At 40.9% G+C, this 22540-nt stretch overlaps 1 protein-coding gene across 1 annotated transcript in view; it reads left to right on the forward strand.

Annotated features, from left to right (window-relative positions):
- The window catches only part of sntg1 (syntrophin, gamma 1), a 150961-nt gene that overhangs the window by 70749 nt on the left and 57672 nt on the right, over nucleotides 1-22540 (forward strand). Inside the window, exons 7-10 of the mRNA XM_067977096.1 lie at nucleotides 9374-9476; nucleotides 13527-13609; nucleotides 17005-17135; nucleotides 17882-18011. Of these exons, the coding sequence (XP_067833197.1) occupies nucleotides 9374-9476; nucleotides 13527-13609; nucleotides 17005-17135; nucleotides 17882-18011 (447 nt within the window). The remainder of the gene's footprint in view (nucleotides 1-9373; nucleotides 9477-13526; nucleotides 13610-17004; nucleotides 17136-17881; nucleotides 18012-22540) is intronic.

The raw sequence follows: 22540 nt of genomic DNA on the forward strand, positions 1-22540 counted from the left end.
TTGTACCCCCCCCCCCCCCACAACTCTCTCTTGCAGTGCCAGACGACATCTCTCTCTCTCTTTCTCCCCCCTCACTTTAACGTTGCAGCTCCCATCTGCAGCCAGCCTGTCAATCAGGCTGGCGGCTGGGCGCGAAACCCGGAGACAAGATTAATGAGGACCGATTACTTCACGGTCGTGTGGGGAAAGGTAAGTTTTTATTTTTCGGATTTGCCGCGCGCCCGTTGACCTCCCCCGCTACCAACCCGCCACCCTTTTAAAATTGAGCACATTACGTCCTCCTCACAGCTCACTTTCCCTTTTAAGGGCATGAAGGCTCAGAGCCCAATCTAAGTTATGCCTTTGCTTTTCATTTTATTGGTTAAGGTCAGATTTTTTCTGTTGAATTCTGAATTAGAAGAAGAGATCAAAAAAGATATAAAGACATTTAAGATAGAAAAGGGGGAGATAATTGATAAACTAATCAAACTTAGAGAGGATAAAACCCCTCATCCGCACATATTAAAAGAAGTTAGGGAAGAGATAGCAGAGGCACTATTACATATATATAAAAATTCATTAGAAAAGGTAATAGTGCCAGAGGACTGGTGGACAGCTAATGTGATTCCTCCATTTAAAAATGGAGATAGAACAAGTCCAGGGAACTATAAACCAGTTAGCTTAACGTCTTTGGTAGGAAAGACAATGGAATCTTTATTCAAAGATGTAATAGAAAAACATCTAGAAACTGAAAATATAATAAAGAATAGTCAGCACGGATTTCAGAAGGGAAAGTCGTGCTTGACCAACCTTATTGAATTCTTTGAAGAAGCAACAGAAAGAGTAGACATGGGCAATGCACTAGATTTAATATATTTGGATTTTCAAAAGGCCTTTGATAAGGTACCGCATCGTAGACTCATGACTAAGGTCAGAGCATGTGGAGTCAGGGATCAGGTAGCAGAATGGATAGCAAGCTGGCTACAAAACAGAAAACAGAGAGTAGGGGTTAAGGGTAGCTACTCAGACTGGCAAAAGGTAGGAAGTGGTGTTCCATACAGTGGCGTTTGCTACTGCTGTTGGGGAGGGTTTAAACGAGAGCAGCAGGGGGATGGGAACCTGAGCGGGGAGTCAGAAGAGAGTAAAGTTGAAAGCAGCAAGAAAGGGGAGGACCCAGGGGAAATTTACAATACAAATAGTACAAATAGTTGTTCAAGAACAAGTGAAAGGGAAAAGCGTAAAGCAGCAGAAAGAAAGTGTACTTTAGGCACTACAGATGAAGTGAAAACTAGAAGATGTAAAGCGATTAACCCAGCATCAAAGCTGAAGGACAGGCGAGGGTGTGTGGCCCAACTAAAAGTTCTATATACAAATGCACGGAGTATAAGGAATAAATTAAATGAACGACAGGCACAAATTCAAATTGGAGGGTATGACATGATAGCTATTACTGAGATATGGCTGCAGGATGGTCATGATTGGGAACTGAATATAACAGGTTATAAGGTCTACCGGAGAGATAGGGAAAATGGAAGAGGGGGAGGAGTAGCCTTAGCGATTACAAATGAAATCACTTCAATGATAAAGAAGGATATAACGAGAGGTAAGCAGCCAACAGAGACCTTATGGGTTGAATTGAGAAATAGTAAAGGATCTAAGACTATAGTGGGAGTTGTGCATAGGAACATAGGAACAGGAGTAGGCCATTCAGCCCCTCGTGCCTGCTCTGCCATTTGATAAGATCATGGCTGATCTGTGATCTAGCTCCATATACCTGCCTTTGGCCCATATCTCTTAATACCTTTGGTTGCCAAAAAGCTATCTATCTCACATTTAAATTTAGCAATTGAGCTAGTATCAATTGCTGTTTGCGGAAGAGAGTTCCAAACTTCTACCACACTTTTTGTGTAGAAATGTTTTCTAATCTCACTCCTGAAAGGTCTGGCTCCAATTTTTAGACTGTGCCCCCTACTCCTAAAATCCCCAACCAGCGGAAATAGTTTCTCTCTATCCACCCTATCTGTTCCCCTTAATATCTTATAAACTTCAATCAGATAACCCCTTAACCTTCTAAACTCGAGAGAATACAAGCCCAATTTGTGTAATCTCTCCTCGTAACTTAACCCTTGAAGTCCGGGTATCATTCTAGTAAACCTACGCTGCACTCCCTCCAAGGCCAATATGTCCTTCCGAAGGTGCGGTGCCCACAACTGCTCACAGTATTCCAGGTGCGGTCTAACTAGGGTTTTGTATAGCTGCAGCATAACTTCTGCCCCCTTGTACTCCAGTCCTCGAGATATAAAGGCCAGCATTCCATTAGCCTTCTTGATTATTTTCTGCACCTGTTCATGACACTTCAATGATCTATGTACCTGAACCTCTAAGTCCCTTTGGACATCCACTGTTTTTAACTTTTTACCATTTAGAAAGTACCCTGTTCTATCCTTTTTTGATCCAAAGTGGATGACCTCACATTTGTCCACATTGAATTCCATTTGCCACAATTTTGCCCATTCACCTAATCTATCAATATCCCTTTGTAATTTTATGTTTTCATCTACACTGCTTACAATGCCACCAATCTTTGTGTCATCGGCAAACTTAGATATGAGACTTTCTATGCCTTCATCTAAGTCGTTAATAAATATTATGAATAATTGAGGCCCCAAGACAGATCCCTGCAGGACCCCACTAGTCACATCCTGCCAAAGTGAATACTTATCCATTATCCCTACTCTCTGTCGCCTTTCGCTCAGCCAATTTCCTAACCAATTGGACCCCTGGCAGCAGCTCTGAAGTGCTAGATTGTATAAATACAGAGATTAGACAAGCGTGTAACAAAGGCATAGTGGTCTTAATGGGGGACTTTAACCTTCACATAGATTGGGAAAAGCAGACTAGCAACTGTCAGAAAGGTAGTGAATTTCTTGAGTGTGTCCGGGATAGTTTTCTACAGCAGTATGTCCTAGAGGCAACAAGGAGGCAAGTCATACTAGATTTAGTAATGAGTAATGAACCAGATTTAGTTAACAGCTTGACTGTGCGTGAACATCTATCCAATAGCGATCATCAGATGATCGAGTTCAATGTAATGTTTGAAAGGGAAAAAAGTGAATCAGCTGCTAAGATTCTAGACTTGGGTAAGGCCGACTTCAATGGGATGAGACAGAGCCTTTCCACAGTAAACTGGGCAAATCCGTCAATGGGTAAAATGACTGATGATCAATGGGGAATGTTTAAAGAAACATTTAACATGATACAGAACCGGTTTATACCCCTGAGGGGCAAGAACTCTACTTGCCAAAAAAAACAGCCATGGACAACTAAAGAGGTAAGGGACAGTATAAGACATAAGGAAAGGGCATACAAAAAGGCAAAAAATGGCACAGATCCTGGCGAATGGGAAAGATACAAAGATCAACAAAGGGTCACAAAACAGATAGTAAGAGCTACAAAAAGAGAGTATGAAAAGAAACTTGCAAGGGATATCAAAACCAATACGAAGAACTTTTATAGTTATATTAGGAAAAAAAGGGTGGTCAGGAGCAGTGTTGGCCCCTTAAAAACTGAAAGTGGGGATATTGTCATTGACAATGGGGAAATGGTGGACATGTTGAATAATTACTTTGCGTCCGTATTCACAGTCGAAAAAGAGGATAGCATGCCGGAAATCCCAAGAAAACTAATATTAAATCAGGGACAGGGACTCAATAAAATTAACATAAGGAAAACAACCGTAATGAAGAAAATAATAGCACTAAAGAGTGACAAATCCCCAGGACCAGATGGTTTCCATCCCAGGGTTTTAAAGGAAGTAGGTGAGCACATTGCAGATGCCCTAACTATAATCTTTCAAAGTTCTCTAGATTCAGGCACTGTCCCTCTAGATTGGAAAATTGCACATGTTACTCTGCTTTTTAAGATAAGAAAGAGAGAGGGAAACCAGGGAATTATAGACCAGTTAGTCTAACATCTGTTGTGGGGAAAATGCTGGAGTCTATAATTAAGGATAGGGTGACTGAACACCTCGAAAATTTTCAGTTAATCAGAGAGAGCCAGCATGGATTTGTGAAAGGTCGGTCGTGCCTGACAAACCTGATTGAATTTTTTGAAGAGTTGACTAAAGTAGTGGACAGGGGAATGTCAATGGATGTTATTTATATGGACTTCCAGAGGCATTTGATAAAGTCCCACATAAGAGACTGTTAACTAATATAGAGGCCCATGGAATCGAGGGAAAAGTACGGACTTGGTTAGGAAGTTGGCTGAGCGAAAGGCGACAGAGAGTAGGGATAATGGATAGGTACTCACATTGGCAGGATGTGACTAGTGGAGTCCCGCAGGGATCTGTCTTGGGGCCTCAATTATTCACAATATTTATTAACGACTTAGATGAAGGCATAGAAAGTCTCATATCTAAGTTTGTCGATGACACAAAGATTGGTGGCATTGTAAGCAGTGTAGATGAAAACATAAAATTACAAAGCGATATTGATAGATTGGGTAAATGGGCAAAACTGTGGCAAATGGAATTCAATGTAGGCAAATGTGAGGACATCCACTTTGGATCAAAAAAGGATAGAACAGCGTACTTTCTAAACGGGCAAAAGTTAAAAACAGTGGATGTCCAAAGGGACTTAGGGGTTCAGGTACATAGATCATTGAAGTGTCATGAACAGGTGCAGAAAATAATCAATAAGGCTAATGGAATGCTGGCCTTTATATCGAGAGGACTGGAGTACAAGGGGGCAGAAGTTATGCTGCAGCTGTACAAAACCCTGGTTAGACCGCACCTGGAGTACTGTGAGCAGTTCTGGGCACTACACCTTCGGAAGGACACATTGGCCTTGGTGGGAGTGCAGCATAGGTTTACTAGAATGATACCCGGACTTCAAGGGTTAAGTTACGAGGCGAGATTACACAAATTGGGGTTGTATTCTCTCGAGTTTAGAAGGTTAAGGGGTTATCTGATTGAAGTTTATAAGATATTAAGGGGAACAGATAGAGTGGATAGAGAGAAACTATTTCCGCTGGTTGGAGATTCTAGGACTGGGGACACTGTCTAAAAGTTATAGCCAGACCTTTCAGGAGTGAGATTAGAAAACACTTCTGCACACAAAGGGTTGTCGAAGTTTGGAACTCTCTTCCGCAAATGGCAATTGATGCTAGCTTAGTTGCTAATTTTAAATCTGAGATCGATAGCTTTTTGCCAACTAAAGGTATCAAGGGATATGGGCCAAAGGCAGGTATATGGAGTTAGATCACAGATCAGCCATGATCTTATCAAATGGCGGAGCGGGCTTGAGGGGCTGAATGGCCTACTCCTGTTCCTATGTTCCACAGGGATCGGTGCTGAGATCATTGTTTTTCAAAATTTACTTTAATGATTTAGACTCTGGAATCAGAAGTACAAAATTTGCAGACAACACCAAATTTGGGAGTGTAGTTAATACAAAGGAAGAACGTGTCAAAATGCAAGAGGACAATAAAAAACTTGCAGAATGGGCATGTAATTGGCAACCAATTGAAATATAGTGTGAGGTGGTGCAATTTAGTAGGAAGAATAAGGATGCTACATACTGCTTGGATAATAAGAGTCTAAATGGGGTAGAGGAGCAAAGGGATCTCGGGGTACAGATACACAAATCATTAAAAGAAGCGACGTCGGTTAATATGGCCATAATAAAGGCAAAAACCAAGCATTGGGATTCACTTCAAGTGGTATAGAATTGAAAAGCAGGGAAGTTACATTAAACTTGTACAGAACTTTGGTTAGACCACACTTGGAGTACTGTGCACTGTCCTGGTCTTCATATTATAAAAAGGATATAGAAGCATTGGCAAAGGTACAAAAAATATTCACAAGGATGATGCCAGAACTGAGAAGATATCCTTATCAGGAAAGGCCGAATAAGCTGGGGCTCTTTTCCCTAGAAAAGAGAAGGCTGGGGGGTGATCTGATCGAAGTCTTTATGATTATGAAAGGGTTTGATAGGGTAGACGTAGAGAAAATTTTTCCTCTTGTGGTGGAGTCCTAAACTAGAGGTCATAAATATAAGATAGTCACTAATAAATTCAGGAGAAACTTCCTTACCCAAAGACTGGTAAGAGTGTGGAACGTGCTACCACAAGGAGTAGTTGAGGCAAATAGCATAGATGCATTTAAGGGGAAGATAGATAAACGCACGAGAGGGAAAGGAATAGAAGGGTATGCTGATAGTGTTAGGTGAAGTTGGGCGGGAGGAGGCTCATGTGGAGCATAAACGTAAGCATAGACCAGTTGGGCCAAATCCTCCCAAACCCGCGACCTCTACCACCTAGAAGGACAAGAGCAGCAGGCACATGGGAACAACACCACCTGCACGTTCCCCTCCAAGTCACACACCATCCCGACTTGGAAATATATCGCCGTTACTTCATCGTCGCTGGGTCAAAATCCTGGAACTCCCTTCCTAACAGCACTGTGGGAGAACCTTCACCTGCAGCGGTTCAAGAAGGTGGCTCACCACCACCTTCTCAAGGGCAATTAAGGATGGGCAATAAATGCTGGCCTCGCCAGCGACGCCCACATCCCATGAACGAATAAAAAAAATGGTCTGTTTCTGTGCTGTAGACTCGATGTAAAACACTGTAATTAAATCTACGAGGTTATTAATACATGACCTGAAGTAATGAGTTTACAATTCAAGAACTGCATATATACATGCATACAAATCAAGAAAAAATATACCAGTCAAAATTTTTGAAAGCCAAAAAGAGTTAATGGGATTCATTTTAACTTTGGGCGATGGTGTAAAATGAGAGCTTTCGAATTAACTGCCCATTATACACCACACCCCATTGTCCTTTGCAGTGAAGTCAACGGAAGGGAAAATCGGGTGCGAAGCATGATGGTCAGCCAATTCGATAGCTCTCATTTTACACCATCGCCCAAAGTTAAAATTACCCCCAATAGCTTTTAGCTGTTATAAGATGACAATTTTCCTTTTACTTACATGATGGACTACTTCTACGCTAGCCATATGGAGAGCTGTATTTTGGTGTATTTAACAATGCCGTTTTCAGAGCAGTGAGGAAATCCAGTCATCCCATTAAATATGCAAATGACTTTTTTATCATTTTTTATCATCTTTTGTGATTCCGGCTAAGATAGCCATGAGCAAAATGATAATAACTCATCTTACCTATTAAATGGAAAGTCCAGAGAAATGAAGCAAAACTTGTCCATAATCTTGTAACGAATATTTCAACAGATACTTGACCTTTCTCCATTTCTGATTTGCATGTGCTTTTGAGTCACAACCTAGCTCATTGATGCCAAACAGCGGTCTCTTTCTCTCATCCCATCAATACATAGACCTACAAGTGCAACTCATTGGAAGCAGCAATCATTCATTTTAGTTTGACATTAGATTCTGATCTCTGTCACTCTTAAAAATGATCACAGTTCTTTATATATAAATGTGTTTCAGTGTGTACCACATTTGCTGATCAAAAATGTCACTTCTGGTATTGATTTAATGTTGACAGCTCATCACACATTAATGTTTCACAAACCATTCTATTCTCTACTACTGGCAAGAAATATAAAAACGGATTGTAAGAGTTTCTACAAGTATGTAAAAAGGAAGAGAGTTGCAAAAGTAAACATTGGTCCCTTAGAAGCTGAGACAGGAGAAATTATAATGGGGAATCAGGAAATGGCAGATGCATTAAACAAATATTTTGTATCTGTCTTCACAGCAGAAGACACAAAAAGCATACCAGAAATAGTGGGGAACCAAGGGGTAAATGTGAGTGAGGAACTTAAAACAATTAAAATCAATAGAGAAAAAGTACTTGACAAACCAATGGGGCTAAAAGCCGACAAATCCCCTGGACCTGATAGCCTACATCCTAGGGTTCTAAAAGAGGTGGCTGCAGATATAGCGGATGCATTAGTTATGAACTTCCAAAATTCTCTAGATTCTGGAACGGTCCCAGTGGACTGGAAGGTAGCAAATGTTACCCCGCTATTCAAGAAGGGAGGGAGAGAGAAAACAGGGAACTACAGGCCAGTTAGCCTGACATCGGTCGTCGGGAAAATGCTGGAATCCATTATTAAGAAAGTGCTAACAAGGCACTTAGAAAATCATAATATGATTAGGCAGAGTCAACATGGTTTTATAAAAGAGAAATCATGTTTCACAAACTTATTCGTGGATGTAACTAGCAGGGTAGATAAAGGGGAACCAGTGGATGTAGTATATTTGGATTTTCAAAAGGCATTCGATAAGGTGCCACATAAAAGGTTGTTACACAAAGTAAGGGCTCATGGCGTTGGGCATAATATATTAGCATGGATAGAGGATTGGTTAAAGGACAGAAAACAGAGTAGGGAAAAACGTGTCATTCTCAGGTTGGCAGGTTGTATCTAGTGGGGTGCCTCAAGGATTGGTGCTTAGGCCTCAGCTATTTACAATCTATATTAATGACTTAGATGAAGGGACCGAGTGTAATATATCCAAGTTTGCTGATGATACAAAGCGAGGTGGGAAAGTAAGCTGTGAGGAGGACACAAAGAGTCTGCAAAGGGATATAGACAGATTAAGTGAGTGGGCAAGAAGGTGGCAGATGGAATATAATGTGGGGAAATGTGAGGTTATTCACTTTGGTAGGAAGAATAGAAAAACAGAATATTTTTTAAATGGTGAGAAACTATTAAATGTTGTTGTTCAGAGAGACTTGGGTGTCCTCGTACAAGAAACACAAAAAGTTAGTATGCAGATACAGCAGGCAATTAGGAAAGCAAATGGCATGTTGGCCTTTATTGCAAGGGGGTTGGAGTACAAGAGTAAGGAAGTCTTACTACAGTTGTACAGGACTTTAGTGAGACCTCACCTGGAGTACTGTGTACAGTTTTGATCTCGTTATCTAAGGAAGGATATACTTGCCTTGGAGGCAATACAATAAAGATTCACTAGATTAATTCCTGGGATGAGAGGGTTGTCCTATGAGGAAAGATTGAGTAGAATGGGCCTATACTCTCTGGAGTTTAGAAGAATGAGAGGTGATCTCATTGAAACATATAAGATTATTAGGGGGCTTGACAGGGTAGATGCTGAGAGACTGTTTCTTATGTTCTCAACTGTTTCCCCCTATTGCCTCCCTTGCAGGCAATAAAATTAGTAGACTTACTCATTCGCATATCAAGTCTGCTAGAAAAAATACCTGACCTTTTTTGTTTTGATACTTTTTATTTTTATTTTCTTTCACTGAGAGCATCTATAATTTGGAGGTTTATGTTGATAAAATTACGGCCCCTTTAAATGGAAATATTCAGTACTGGCTGCTGGCTGCTTGTTGAATGAATTCAATTTTCTTACCTTTACTGATGTCTTGTAATGAACCACAGGTTCAAGTTCTGCGCAATGCTGGGGAAGAAGTAACTCTTACGGTTTCATTTTTAAAGAGAGCACCTGCCTTTCTGAAACTCCCCCTGTATGAAGACTGCACATGTAAGCATTGTTTATCTTTTTATACAATGAATGACGCTGGCTAAACACTATTATTATTGTTCACATATTGTTTCTCTATCATTCCACTGCACAGATTTTCTAACTGTTTAGTTATTCAGTTTGTAAGAGGGTCAGCTTGAGTTAATCGGTATGTGATAAAACAAGACTGTGCCAACCTTTTGCTTGAACACTGGCCTTAGGTCAAGATTTACTTGATTTAATAAGTAACAATCTATTGAGGCAATGGTACATTTCCCATGTTAGAGGTGAATGAAACCAAAATTGAATTAAACTGACTTTTGCAGACTAAAAATGTATGTGGTCCATGGAAAGCCAGGCTAGATTTTAAATCAATTCAGCTTGTTCTGATGAGAGTCAGATAACTTCAACCATCAGTTTCTCAAATGCAAAAGAAGAGGGGAGGTGGATAATAATACTTTCTTCCACTAGAACCCTACTATTTTTGAATCTTTCTTTATCAGAGATTCGGGTACTAGGATTATTGTGCAAATTAGCAAAATCAACTTGACATAATTATGTAGCCTGAGCACAATGCTGCCACTGCACAGGCAATATGTCTGCACACAAATGGGCTCACATCTCTCACAGCACATCAAGAACAACAGGGCCACGTTATATGAGGGTCAGCAGCTGCTGGCTGCCCAATATGTGCTGAGCACTTTCCTGGTGTGTACCAATATTAACCTGCTCTTTGAGCAAACTAGCAGGATACCTGCAGGAAGGCAGCAGGGTCCTGTTTCAAATATGCAGATCAGGTGCAATTTTAGTCTGAGGCCTGAGTGGGGGAGCAGTGGTGGCTTCCCCATCAAACCAAACCTGCCGGCAGCAGGATCATGGACAAGATGAGGCCCAGGTAGGTAAAACTTTTTAAAGGCCAGGAAGAGCAGGGTTGCTCCGCCGGGCCCCACAAGGGAACCTTGGGCCTTCCTTGCCTCGGGCTTTCCCCTCCCTCCTTCCCTTAGTGCAAACCGACCCCAACACCACTTATCTGACAGCTGGGAACCATTCTCGCGGCTCCCCGATGGCGGCCTCCTGCCACCCAAATTCCCGCTCCCGCCCACCAGCCAAGAAGCGGATCTGACCGGGTTTAGGTGGAAGTCCAACAAAATTTATGGAAATTGTTAAAATCAGCCGGGGCTCGAAGTCTCCATTGTTTCAGGAGACGTCGCCCACTTCAGGGCTCGTGCACACTGTTCCCACCCCCGTTGAAATCGGAGCCTCTATTTCTGGAACTCAGTGGGAACACAGATCACAGAATTGGGCACAGAGTTCACCACACCCAATTTGTGCTGCACCTGATTTTCTGGATGACTTTATTGTTAATGTTTGATTTACTGTAATGTTGGCTCAGCTTGATGCTTTTCTTGTGGTTGTGAAATTTTTTCCAGACCTTCATCAAGATCTGGACCCTTGATGAGACACACATCTCTTAGGGAAGATATTATTGCCATTGTTTGATGACAGACAATATTGGTTGTCACCCCTGAAGCTCCAAAAGACTATTCCTTTTCTGCATAGTTAAGCAATATGCATTTCCATAGCCATGAATCAGGCTATAGACATTCATAGAATCATAGAATCATAGAGGTTACAACATGGAAACAGGCCCTTCGGCCCAACATGTCCATGTCGCCCAGTTTATACCACTAAGCTAGTCCCAATTGCCTGCACTTGGCCCATATCCCTCTAAACCCATCTTACCCATGTAACTGTCCAAATGCTTTTTAAAAGACAAAATTGCACCCGCCTCTACTACTGCCTCTGGCAGCTCGTTCCAGACACTCACCAACCTTTGAGTGAAAAAATTGCCCCTCTGGACCTTTTTGTATCTCTCCCCTCTCACCTTAAATCTATACTCCCCTACCTTTGGGAAAAGATTTTGACTATCGACCTTATCTATGCCCCTCATTATTTTATAGACTTCTATAAGATCACCCCTTAACCTCCTACTCTCCAGGGAAAAAAGTCCCAGTCTGTCTAACTACTCCCTGTAAGTCAAACCATCAAGTCCCGGTAGCATCCTAGTAAATCTTTTCTGCACTCTTTCTAGTTTAATAATATCCTTTCTATAATAGGGTGACCAGAACTGTACACAGTACTCCAAGTGTGGCCTCACCAATGCCCTGTACAACTTCAACAAGACATCCCAACTCCTGCATTCAATGTTCTGACCAATGAAACCAAGCATGCCGAATGCCTTCTTCACCACCCTATCCACCTGTGACTCCACTTTCAAGGAGCTATGAACCTGCACTCCTAGATCTCTTTGTTCTATAACTCTCCCCAACGCCCTACCATTAACGGAGTAGGTCCTGGCCCGATTCGATCTACCAAAATGCATCACCTCACATTTATCTAAATTAAACTCCATCTGCCATTCATCGGCCCACTGGCCCAATTTATCAAGATCCCGTTGCAATCCTAGATAACCTTCTTCACTGTCCACAATGCCACCAATCTTGGTGTCATCTGCAAACTTACTAACCATGCCTCCTAAATTCTCATCCAAATCATTAATATAAATAACAAATAACAGCGGACCCAGCACCGATCCCTGAGGCACACCGCTGGACACAGGCATCCAGTTTGAAAAACAACCCTCTACAACCACCCTCTGTCTTCTGTCGTCAAGCCAATTTTGTATCCAATTGGCTACCTCACCTTGGATCCCATGAGATTTAACCTTATGTAACAACCTACCATGCGGTACCTTGTCAAATGCTTTGCTGAAGTCCATGTAGACCACGTCTACTGCACAGCCCTCATCTATCTTCTTGGTTACCCCTTCAAAAAACTCAATCAAATTCGTGAGACATGATTTTCCTCTCACAAAACCATGCTGACTGTTCCTAATCAGTCCCTGTCTCTCCAAATGCCTGTAGATCCTGTCCCTCAGAATACCCTCTAACAACTTACCCACTACAGATGTCAGGCTCACTGGTCTGTAGTTCCCAGGCTTTTCCCTGCCGCCCTTCTTAAACAAAGGCACAACATTTGCTACCCTCCAATCTTCAGGCACCTCACCTGTAGCGGTGGATGATTCAAATATCTCTGCTAGGGGACCCGCAATTTCCTCCCTAACCTCCCATAACGTCCTGGGATACATTTCATCAGGTCCCGGAGATTTATCTACCTTGATGCGCGTTAAGACTTCCAGCACCTCCCTCTCTGTAATATGTACACTCCTCAAGACATCACTATTTATTTCCCCAAGTTCCCTAACATCCATGCCTTTCTCAACCGTAAATACCGATGTGAAATATTCATTCAGGATCTCACCCATCTCTTGTGGTTCCGCACATAGATGACCTTGTTGATCCTTAAGAGGCCCTACTCTCTCCCTAGTTACCCTTTTGCCCTTTATGTATTTGTAGAAGCTCTTTGGATTCACTGCTCCTCCTAATTTCCTTCGAGTTGCCACTCTCCACTGCTCGAATAACGGCTGTGGCTGTTTAGATACTTGAGAGCACAAAATGAGCATTGTTACTGGTGAGTTCATATTGGTGGGTTTCTGGTCCAAAGTCTAACAAAATCCTATTGAATGAACTCACCAACTCATTATCTAAAAGGCTAACATTATAGATTTTTAAAAAATTTAACAAATAATCTTTTGACTACCACCAAGGTACCTCATTCTAGAGTCTATCCATTTTCTACTTTATGTTTGGTTTGGTTTTCCAAATTTGTGTTCTAATCATTGACCTGTTAGCTGCAATCTATGGAAAACAACCAGCTAGATATTCTGTCTGATTAACTTATTTGTCAGGGAGTATGTATGTAAACCTTTCTCTGTCAGGAGATTAAATAAATGGGACAGAGTCCATGCTCAGAAGGATTGTAAATGACCTGTGGGAGCGATTGGCTAGATGTACCAAATTTTCTTTTCTTGTCCTTTGCTTTTTTATCATGTTATCTGGGGGAATACTGCAGTTTTGGATCCTTCTATAAGTATTACTGAACGTAATGCAAACCACAAGTAATCAGCTTTGAATTTGACTGTATATCAATGTATTTTCTATTTGCTTACAGGTGTCCCCAGTGACCAGAGCAGTGGTACATCTTCTCCACTTTGCGACAGTGGATTGCATCTTAACTACCATCCCAATATTACAGTAAGATGAAATTCTACATTTAAACTTGATGTGCCAAAACTATTTCCTATTTGTAGTAGCTTCAATAGTGGAGTATATTTTCCTCTGTTTGCTATTTTTAGCAAGTAGATAGACATGAGTACAAAGTCCTGTTCCTTGCTTTATACCCATGTTTATTTTTTCACAAAAAATAGCAAACAAAGGAAAATGTGCCCCAGTAGCTCAGTCACAAACTTCCTGCCAATCTTCCCAACAACACAATTGGCACTCATTACAGACAATGCCACAACCTAGGAGCAGCACCTGGGATTTCTGTATGGGTTCTTTGGTAGGGGACAAATGGTGTAAATGAGTAAAAATAGCCATTTACTCCACTTATCCTAGGGTTCCGCCAATCTCTTACCAAAGTTATGGTAGGATATTGGGAGAAACCTGTGGAAATTCAGGACTGTGTTTGTTACTGAAATTATATTGGCTTTGAATTTCTGCAGGGCTTCTCCAAATCGCCTTAACTTCAGTGGGAGACCAGCAGAATCTCCAGAAAAATGGTGTAAATGGCTGAAAGTTGCCATTTACTCTGTTTCTCCGGGGGCACCACCAATGTCCTACTGATATTATGGCAGGAGATTGGGAAAATCCCCATGGAAATTCTGGACCACTATTTTTGTAACATGCTTTGAAGTTTTTTCTTTTATTGTATTTTGCTTATGATATGCCCAATTATCTCCTTACAGTGAATTTGCATGAAGTCAGATGGTTGATCCTTTCCATCAGCAAATGGTGCAGTACATTGCTGTTACTGTCACTTTCAATTTGGCAGCCCAAAATTGGCATTAAGCAGGCAATAGCAATAACAAAATTTCTCCCAGTAGGAAGCAGTTTTCCTCTGAGAGAAGTTCAAGGCGACCCATTTCACTGTAAAATACCTGAACCAACTATCGCTGTTATAATGGATTTTAGTAGAAACTCAAGTACAGAGAGCTGTGATCATTTTAGCATGAGTGTTATGACAAGAAAATTACATTAACTTATATGTACATGAAAATATATTGTAAAAAAGTGACAATACATGGAGCTAGCAATCAAAAGAAACTGAGCAATAAGAGATAACATTAAGAGTTTAAATGCCCCAATAATGTCATGTATGAATTATAGGGTAGATATTGCGAGTGAGTCCTCAACCACTACCAGTGTGTATCAGTAAATCGCTGGCAAGGTGCCTCAATTTTCCAATATGTACTGGTACCTCATCATGGACAAAGACTTGGAAAATCTACCCTTTTATTTTTTTATTGAATTCCCAAGACTTTTATTTACATCTATATTTTATAAGGCCATTATATATTTGATTACAAATTCAGGGTGAAGGTCATCAATACATGGACAAAATACAGGACGACATCGACAAAATACAAGAAGACATCGACAAAATACAGGAAGGCAAACTTGCAGAATGGGCGTATAATTGGCAAATTAATTTCAATATAGCTAAGTGTGAGGTGGACATTTTGGTAGCAAGAATAAGGAGGCCACATACTCCTTGGAAAATAAGTGTCTAAATGGGGTAGAGGAGCAGAGGGATCTGGGGGTACAGATACACAAATCACTAAAAGTAATGACGCAGGTGAATAAGACCATGAAAAAAGCAAACCAAGCACTGGGGTTCATTACTGGATGGGTAGAATTGAAGAACAGGAAAGTTATTTTAAACTTGTATAGAACCTTAATTAGCCCACACTTAAGAGTACTGTGAACAGTTCTGGTCTCCATATTATAAAAAGGATATAGAGGCACGGGAGAAGGTGTAAAAAAGATTTACTAGGATGATACCAGAATTGAGAGGTTAAACCTATCAGGAAAGATTGAACAGGCTGGGGCTCGTTTCTCTAGAAAATAGAAGACTGAGGATGACCTGATAGAAGTCTTTAAGGTTATGAAAGAGTTTGAGAAGGTAGATGTAGAGAAGATATTTCCACTTGCAGGGGAGACCAGGTCTAGGGGCCATAAATATAAGATAGTCACCAATAAATCCAATAGGGAATTCAGGAGAAACAACTTTACCCAGAGAGTGGTTAGAATATGGAACTCGCCACCACAAGGAGTAGTTGAGGTGACTAGCATAGATGCATTTTAGGGGAAGCTGGATAAACACATGAGGGAGAAAGGAATAGAAGGATACGTTGATGAGATTAGATGAAGAAGGGTGGGAGGAGGATCGTGTGGAGCATAAACACCGGTATGGACCTGTTGGGCTGAATGGCCTATTTCTGTGCTGTACATTCTATGTAATTCTATGTAGTTCAGGTTTCTTGGCATTGTTGCACTTGTGCTGGGCACAGTATTGCTTTAGAGATTGAAATCATTTGTTTGTCCTTGGTCTCTGAGGATTATTTGGTTCTGAGAATGGGAAGTCCTGTCTACTAGCAATCATGTTGATTGGGTTCATTGTTCTTCAGTGGGATCTGTGCTAGGAATCGGGATTGCACAGACAATACATGGCATATATCACAGAGTACTACATTTATTGCTTTGCATCTGCTGAAACATAATTGCACAGATAAGGTGCACATTTTTAATTTTGCAAACTAGGAGAGTGTTATTAGTGGGTTGCTCTTTCACACCCTACAAAATTTACATTTACCTGACGAAGGAGGAAGCCTCCGAAAGCTTGTGAATTTAAAATAAAATTGCTGGACTATAACTTGGTGTTGTAAAATTGTTTACAATTTACAAAATAGTTGTTTTTACCCAGACAACATCAACTGTAACCCACAGATGTTCATCTGTAAATGATGGTGTCTCCTGTTCACATTGTTGTTCCAGTTTCCTGAATATTGCACACTCCACAGCTGCTTTGGCCCACAGGCTGCTATACCAGTTCAGTATCTGTATAACTTGTTAAGCAGAATTCTTGCAGGTGCACCCAAGAAAGCACGCAGAACAAGTTGTGTGTCCCTCTAAGTGCAGAAAAAGTGCAAAATTTGAACTATTTAATCCACTGCCTGTGCATTAAGAGGAATTACACCTCCATGATTCTTATGTGAGAGCTAACAAACAAGCATTCAATATTTTTGCTACAGTGCTGCTGATGGCTGCTGAAGTGTATTCAGAATTTTTATATTGACTTCAAGGAGTCTAAAATGACCTCCCTTTTAGAATGTAACGGTATAATATTATTTAAACCCAAACCTTCTGTCAAAGTATTTGTCAAAACATTAACAGAGCATTATAGATTCTCTATATCAGAATTATCAATAAATGTGCTTGATTTGATATTCCACGTCATCTTACTGCTTCAGTATATAATTAAATAAAAGAAACATCACAGTATGATTATAATAACTTGTATTTGTTTGCAAAAACTTTACAAAAAATGAGTTACTGTTAGAAAGTGTAATATGAGTAATATTTTTCAGGATTCATTATCGTGTTCTTCATGGCCTACATCCTCAGGCCTGAAGTGGGAGAAGCGATGGTGTGATCTGCGACTCATTCCCCTTCTTCATTCTCGATTGTCACACTATATTCCAGGAACTGATATTTCCAGGTAATAGTTCAAAATATTACTTATTTGCAGCAAGTTAATGTTCAAATTTCGTATTTGTAATTGAGGTTAAAGTGCAGGGCAGAGCCAGAAGTTAAAGTGCAGGGAACAAAGGTCTATAATAGGCCCACTCCCTCCATCAGGAGACTTTTGGGCCATTACTGTCACTACCCGGGCATACTGCCACCTTTCTCCAGGTGGTCCTGGGGAGTAACAGTAAAAGGGGTGGATGGAAGGAAAATCTCCCAGAAACCAGGGCTCCGCCTCCCCAACAGCATTTGCATGTCAGGAAAGGGCAACCAGCAGCAGTCCTGGTAGAGATGAGAAATCCAGATCAGGGTGGGGAGGCAGCGGTAGACCACAGCACCCCATTTTCCCACCATTTCTGCTGTCCCTTTTGATTTTGGATGGGAACACAGAAGAAAATCCAGCCCACTATGACAGCAGTCTGGGCATCATTTATGATGAATTCTGGTAAAATTTCTATATTTCACATCATTGATGGTTAGTTTCAATCTAACATAAGAAAAGTACTGATAGACTTTTTTTTAATATCTTAAATTGAAGTCAAATCGGACCTAGGGAAATGGATTAGGGTTGAGACGAATTCAGAGGGGTGGGCGGAAGTCCCGCCCTGCAGGAACTCCGCCCCAAAGAGGAAAATCCAGGCCAGTGTCTCTCAATCTTTACCGAGGTTACTGTATAATATTTGATAATATTTCTATTCATATGTTTTGTGACATTTTTAGGCAAAATGCATTTCAAGTAATTGCTGTGGATGGAGTATGCAGTGGTGTAATTCAGTGTCTCACTGCTGAAGACTGTATAGACTGGCTACAAGCACTAGCAATTAATATATCCAACCTTACCAAGCACAATGTAAGTATGGATCATTGCATTCAAGAAAAAAATGAAGTTTTTGCCTTTGACCTCAGCAAGCAAGTGGATTGCTATATATGACTTATGTTGTTTGTCTATCAAGACATAAAAGTTTCCATTTAATCATCTGAAAAAAATGTCCACATTTGCCAGTGGCAAAATGATAATTAAAGAATCATTGGTACTTCTATGATTAGAAAATAACAGCGAGGTTTTACAAAAGCTTCAGGCATCATTACAGTAAGTGACAGTAATACGCTAAACAACGTTTATATGGTTATTTAACATCTAAATTATACTGTTCAATGAATATTATAGCATATTTAATTACATCCACAAAATCATCTTGTTTAATATTTGATTGTGGTACAGATCTGATTCTGATATTGTTCCCAATATTAGTTGGGAACTAAAGAAGGGGAGAGTGCTGATTTTATCCAGGCATCTTACCAACAATGAAATGGGTTATTTCCTTAAAATATTACTTCAGAAGAATGTGCCTGTCCCCCACCCACACACCCACATAGAATGGAATTCTCTAACCTTAATCAAGCTTTGTATGTTGCCTGTAGAGATAACTGTATTATGCCTGCATTCTGCCTAACGAAGCTAACTCTTAATGATCTCCAATGATATCAATTTGAACAGTCTCAATCCACAGCATTAAATTGCCTAAGTAAGGCTTTAACTGAAACATATTTGACAACATTGGCCTGAAATGTCACAGGGACTGATACTACACACACTAATGCGGTAGAAAATGTTCTTTGAGGCTGGAGTTGTGGTCGATTGCATTGTAAATGTCTTCATGCCACAACTGATCTGTGGCTTGGGAATACTTAATATTTTCACTGAGCAAAAGTTTTAAAAAATCAATTTCCAGGACTGTAAGCCCTCACCTTGGAGATTGAGAATGAATATTGTTTTAATTAAATTAATATTATACAAAATATTTTGCTGGGTACTCTGAAGGTCCAGTTATACGACACATTATTCATCAATTTAATGTAGTTTACAGACCGCAACAGTACAGAATCTGTAGTATTTCTGCAATTTAAGCCAACCTATTTGAGCAAGATTAATTTATCAGAAGCAGTGTGATACCACCTTGGCCACCTTTCATGAAATCCCTGCCTGATTTGCCCATTTAGGGCAGCTTAGATCTCACACAAAATTTAAGCATTAAAATGCATTCATCTGTTTGCCTATCTAGACTGAGCATAAGGAAGATCCATGTGTAGCACTTAAGGAGTCAAATTATTTTTTTTCTAACTTCTAAGTTTTCTGGTACCGTTTTATTGCAGTCATTTTGCTTTTCTTCCTAAAAGATGTATTTGTTGTAGCTTTAAAATTTATTTTTAGAACCTTTATTGTACCAGAACATGTTTACACTGAAACAAAAAGAGCTTGTAAAAATCATTGAAAAGCTGACTGTAATTGAGATTTCAGCAGGAAAAGCTTGAAACAAGAGGGGATACATAAAAGGTCGGTGAAAGTTTCATGGGTGCTCTGGGAGCCCCATGGTGGTTGCCAAGTCAAGTTAAAATAAAGGATGGGAGTTAGTTTTAAAGTTCCCCAAATAAGTGTTCCATGAATTGCATTTGTATAAGATGAAAGAGGGCATGCTAGGGAGATCAGCAAGCATCAGAGCCAAACTAGCTTTACCCAACGACATAGGTTAAAAAAAGGGATGAGGTCCTGCAAGGTGAATTTAAGGAGTTAGGAGAAAAATTAAAAAGCAGGACCTCAAAGGTAGTGATCTCAGGATTACTACCAGTGCCACGTGCTAGTGAGTATAGGAACAGAAGAATAGACAGGATGAATGCGTGGCTGCAGGGATGGTGTAGGAGGGAGGGATTTAGATTCCTGGGACATTGGGACCGGTTCTGGGGAAGGTGGGACCTGTACAAGCAAGACGGGTTACACCCGAGCAGGACCAGGACCAATGTCCATGTGGGGGTGTTTGCTAGTGCTGTTGGGGAAGGTTTAAACTAGAGTGGCAGGGGGATGGGAACCTAAGCGGGGAGTCAGAAGGGAGTAAAGTTGAGAGCAGCAAGAGAGGGGAAGACCTAGGGGAAATTTACGATACAAATAGTACAAACAGTTGTTCAAGAACAAGTGAAAGGGAAAAGCGTAGAGCAGCAGAAAGAAAGTGTACTTTAGGCAATACAGAAAATAGTGAAAACTAGAAGGCGTAAGGCGATTAACCCAGCATCAAAGCTGAAGGTCAGGCTAGGGTGTGTGGCCCAACTAAGAGTTCTATATACAAATGCACGGAGTATAAGGAATAAATTAAATGAACTACAGGTTCAAATTCAAATTGGAGTGTATGACATGATAGCTATTACTGAGACATGGCTGCAGGATGGTCAGGATTGGAAACTAAATATACCGGGTTATAAGGTCTACAGGAGAGAGAGGGAAAATGGAAGAGGGGGAGGAGTAGCCTTAGTGATTAGAGATGAAATCACTTCAATGATAAAGAAGGATATAACGAGAGGTAAGCAGCCAACAGAGACCTTATGGGTTGAATTGAGAAATAGATCTAAGACTATAGTGGGAGTTGTGTATAGGACCCCTGGCAGCAGCACTGAAGTGCTAGATTGTATAAATGCAGAAATTAGACAAGACATAGTGGTCTTAATGGGGGACTTTAACCTTCACATAGATTGGGAAAAGCAGACTAGCAACTGTCAGAAAGGTAGTGAATTTCTTGAGTGTGTCCGGGATAGTTTTCTACAGCAGTATGTCCTAGAGGCAACAAGGGGGCAAGCCATAGTAGATTTAGTAATGAGTAATGAACCAGATTTAGTTAACAGCTTAACTGTGCGTGAACATCTATCCAATAGCGATCATAACATGATCGAGTTCAAGGTAGTGTTTGAAAGGGAAAAAAGTGAATCAGCTGCTAAGATTCTAGACTTGGGTAAGGCCGACTTCAATGGGATGAGACAGAGACTGTCCACAGTAAACTGGGCAAATCTGTTAATGGGTAAAACGCCTGAAAACATTGACAGGATGTGACTAGTGGAGTCCTGCAGGGATCTGTCTTGGGGCCTCAATTATTCACAATATTTTTTAACGATTTAGGTGAAGGCATAGAAAGTCTCATATCTAAGTTTGCCGATGACACAAAGATTGGTGGCATTGTAAGCAGTGTAGATGAAAACAAAATTACAAAGCGATATTGATAGATTGGGTGAATGGGCAAAACTGTGGCAAATGGAATTCAATGTAAACAATGTGAGGTCATCCACTTTGGATCAAAAAAGGATAGAACAGGGTACTTTCTAAATGGTAAAAAGTTAAAAACAGTGGATGTCCAAAAGGATTTTGGGGTTCAGGTACATAGATCATTGAAGTGTCATGAACAGGTGCAGAAAATAATCAAGAAGGCAAATGGAATGCTGGCCTTTATATCTAGAGGACTAGAGTACAAGGGGGCAGAAGTTATGCTGCAGCTGTACAAATCCCTGGTTAGACCGCACCTGCAGTACTGTGAGCAGTTCTGGGCAACGCACCTTCGAAAGGACATATTGGCCTTGGAGGGAGTGCAGCGTAGGTTTACTAGAATGATACCTGGACTTCAAGGGTTAAGTTATGAGGAGAGATTACACAAATTGGGGTTGTATTCTCTAGAGTTTCGAAGGTTAAGGGGTGATCTGATCGAAGTTTATAAGATATTAAGGGGAACAGATAGGGTGGATAGAGAGAAACTATTTCCGCTGGTTGGGGATTCTAGGAGTAGGGGGCACAGTCTAAAAATTAGAGCCAGACCTTTCAGGAGCGAGATTAGAAAACATTTCTACACACAAAGGGTGGTAGAAGTTTGGAACTCTCTTCCGCAAACGGTAATTGATACTAGCTCAATTGCTAAATTTAAATCTGAGATAGAATAGCTTTTTGGCAATCAAAGGTATTAAGTGATATGGGCCAAAGGCAGGTACATGGAGTTAAATCACAGATCAGCCATGATCTTATCAAATGGCGAAGCAGGCACGAGGGGCTGAATGGCCTACTATGTTCCTGTGTTCCTATATGCCACCAACCATATCTACAGGTCCTGCCACAACTATTATCAAACAAAATTTGACACCGAGCCACACAAAGATATTAGGACTGGTAACCAAAAGCTGTTTCAAAAAGGTAGGTTTTAGGGAGCGTCTTCAAGGAGGAGAGAGAGGTAGAAAGACGGAGAGATTTAGGGAGGGAATTCCAGAGCTTATTGCTTAGGCAGCTGAAGGCACAGCCACCAATGGTGGAGCGATTAAAATTGGGGATTCGGGAAGGTCGGTGAGGGAGTAGGATGGGGCAGTTGGGGTTGCTGCTCGTAATAAGGCAGCAATAAGTGCCTCGCTGGGTCCTTTGGAGGATGCCAAGAGAGGAACAGAGGGAAGCTGTAGGCTTATCTAAGAGGGAGTCGAGCCTGCGACGGTGGCAGGAGAGTAGGAAGTGCTGAAGGGTTGGGGTAGGGATTTTGGGAGGCAAAGTACTCGAGAGGGGAAAAATGAAAGGAGGCATGATGACAG

This window comes from Heptranchias perlo, chromosome 3 (assembly GCF_035084215.1).
Source record: "Heptranchias perlo isolate sHepPer1 chromosome 3, sHepPer1.hap1, whole genome shotgun sequence".
Classification (NCBI taxonomy): Eukaryota; Metazoa; Chordata; class Chondrichthyes; order Hexanchiformes; family Hexanchidae; genus Heptranchias; species Heptranchias perlo.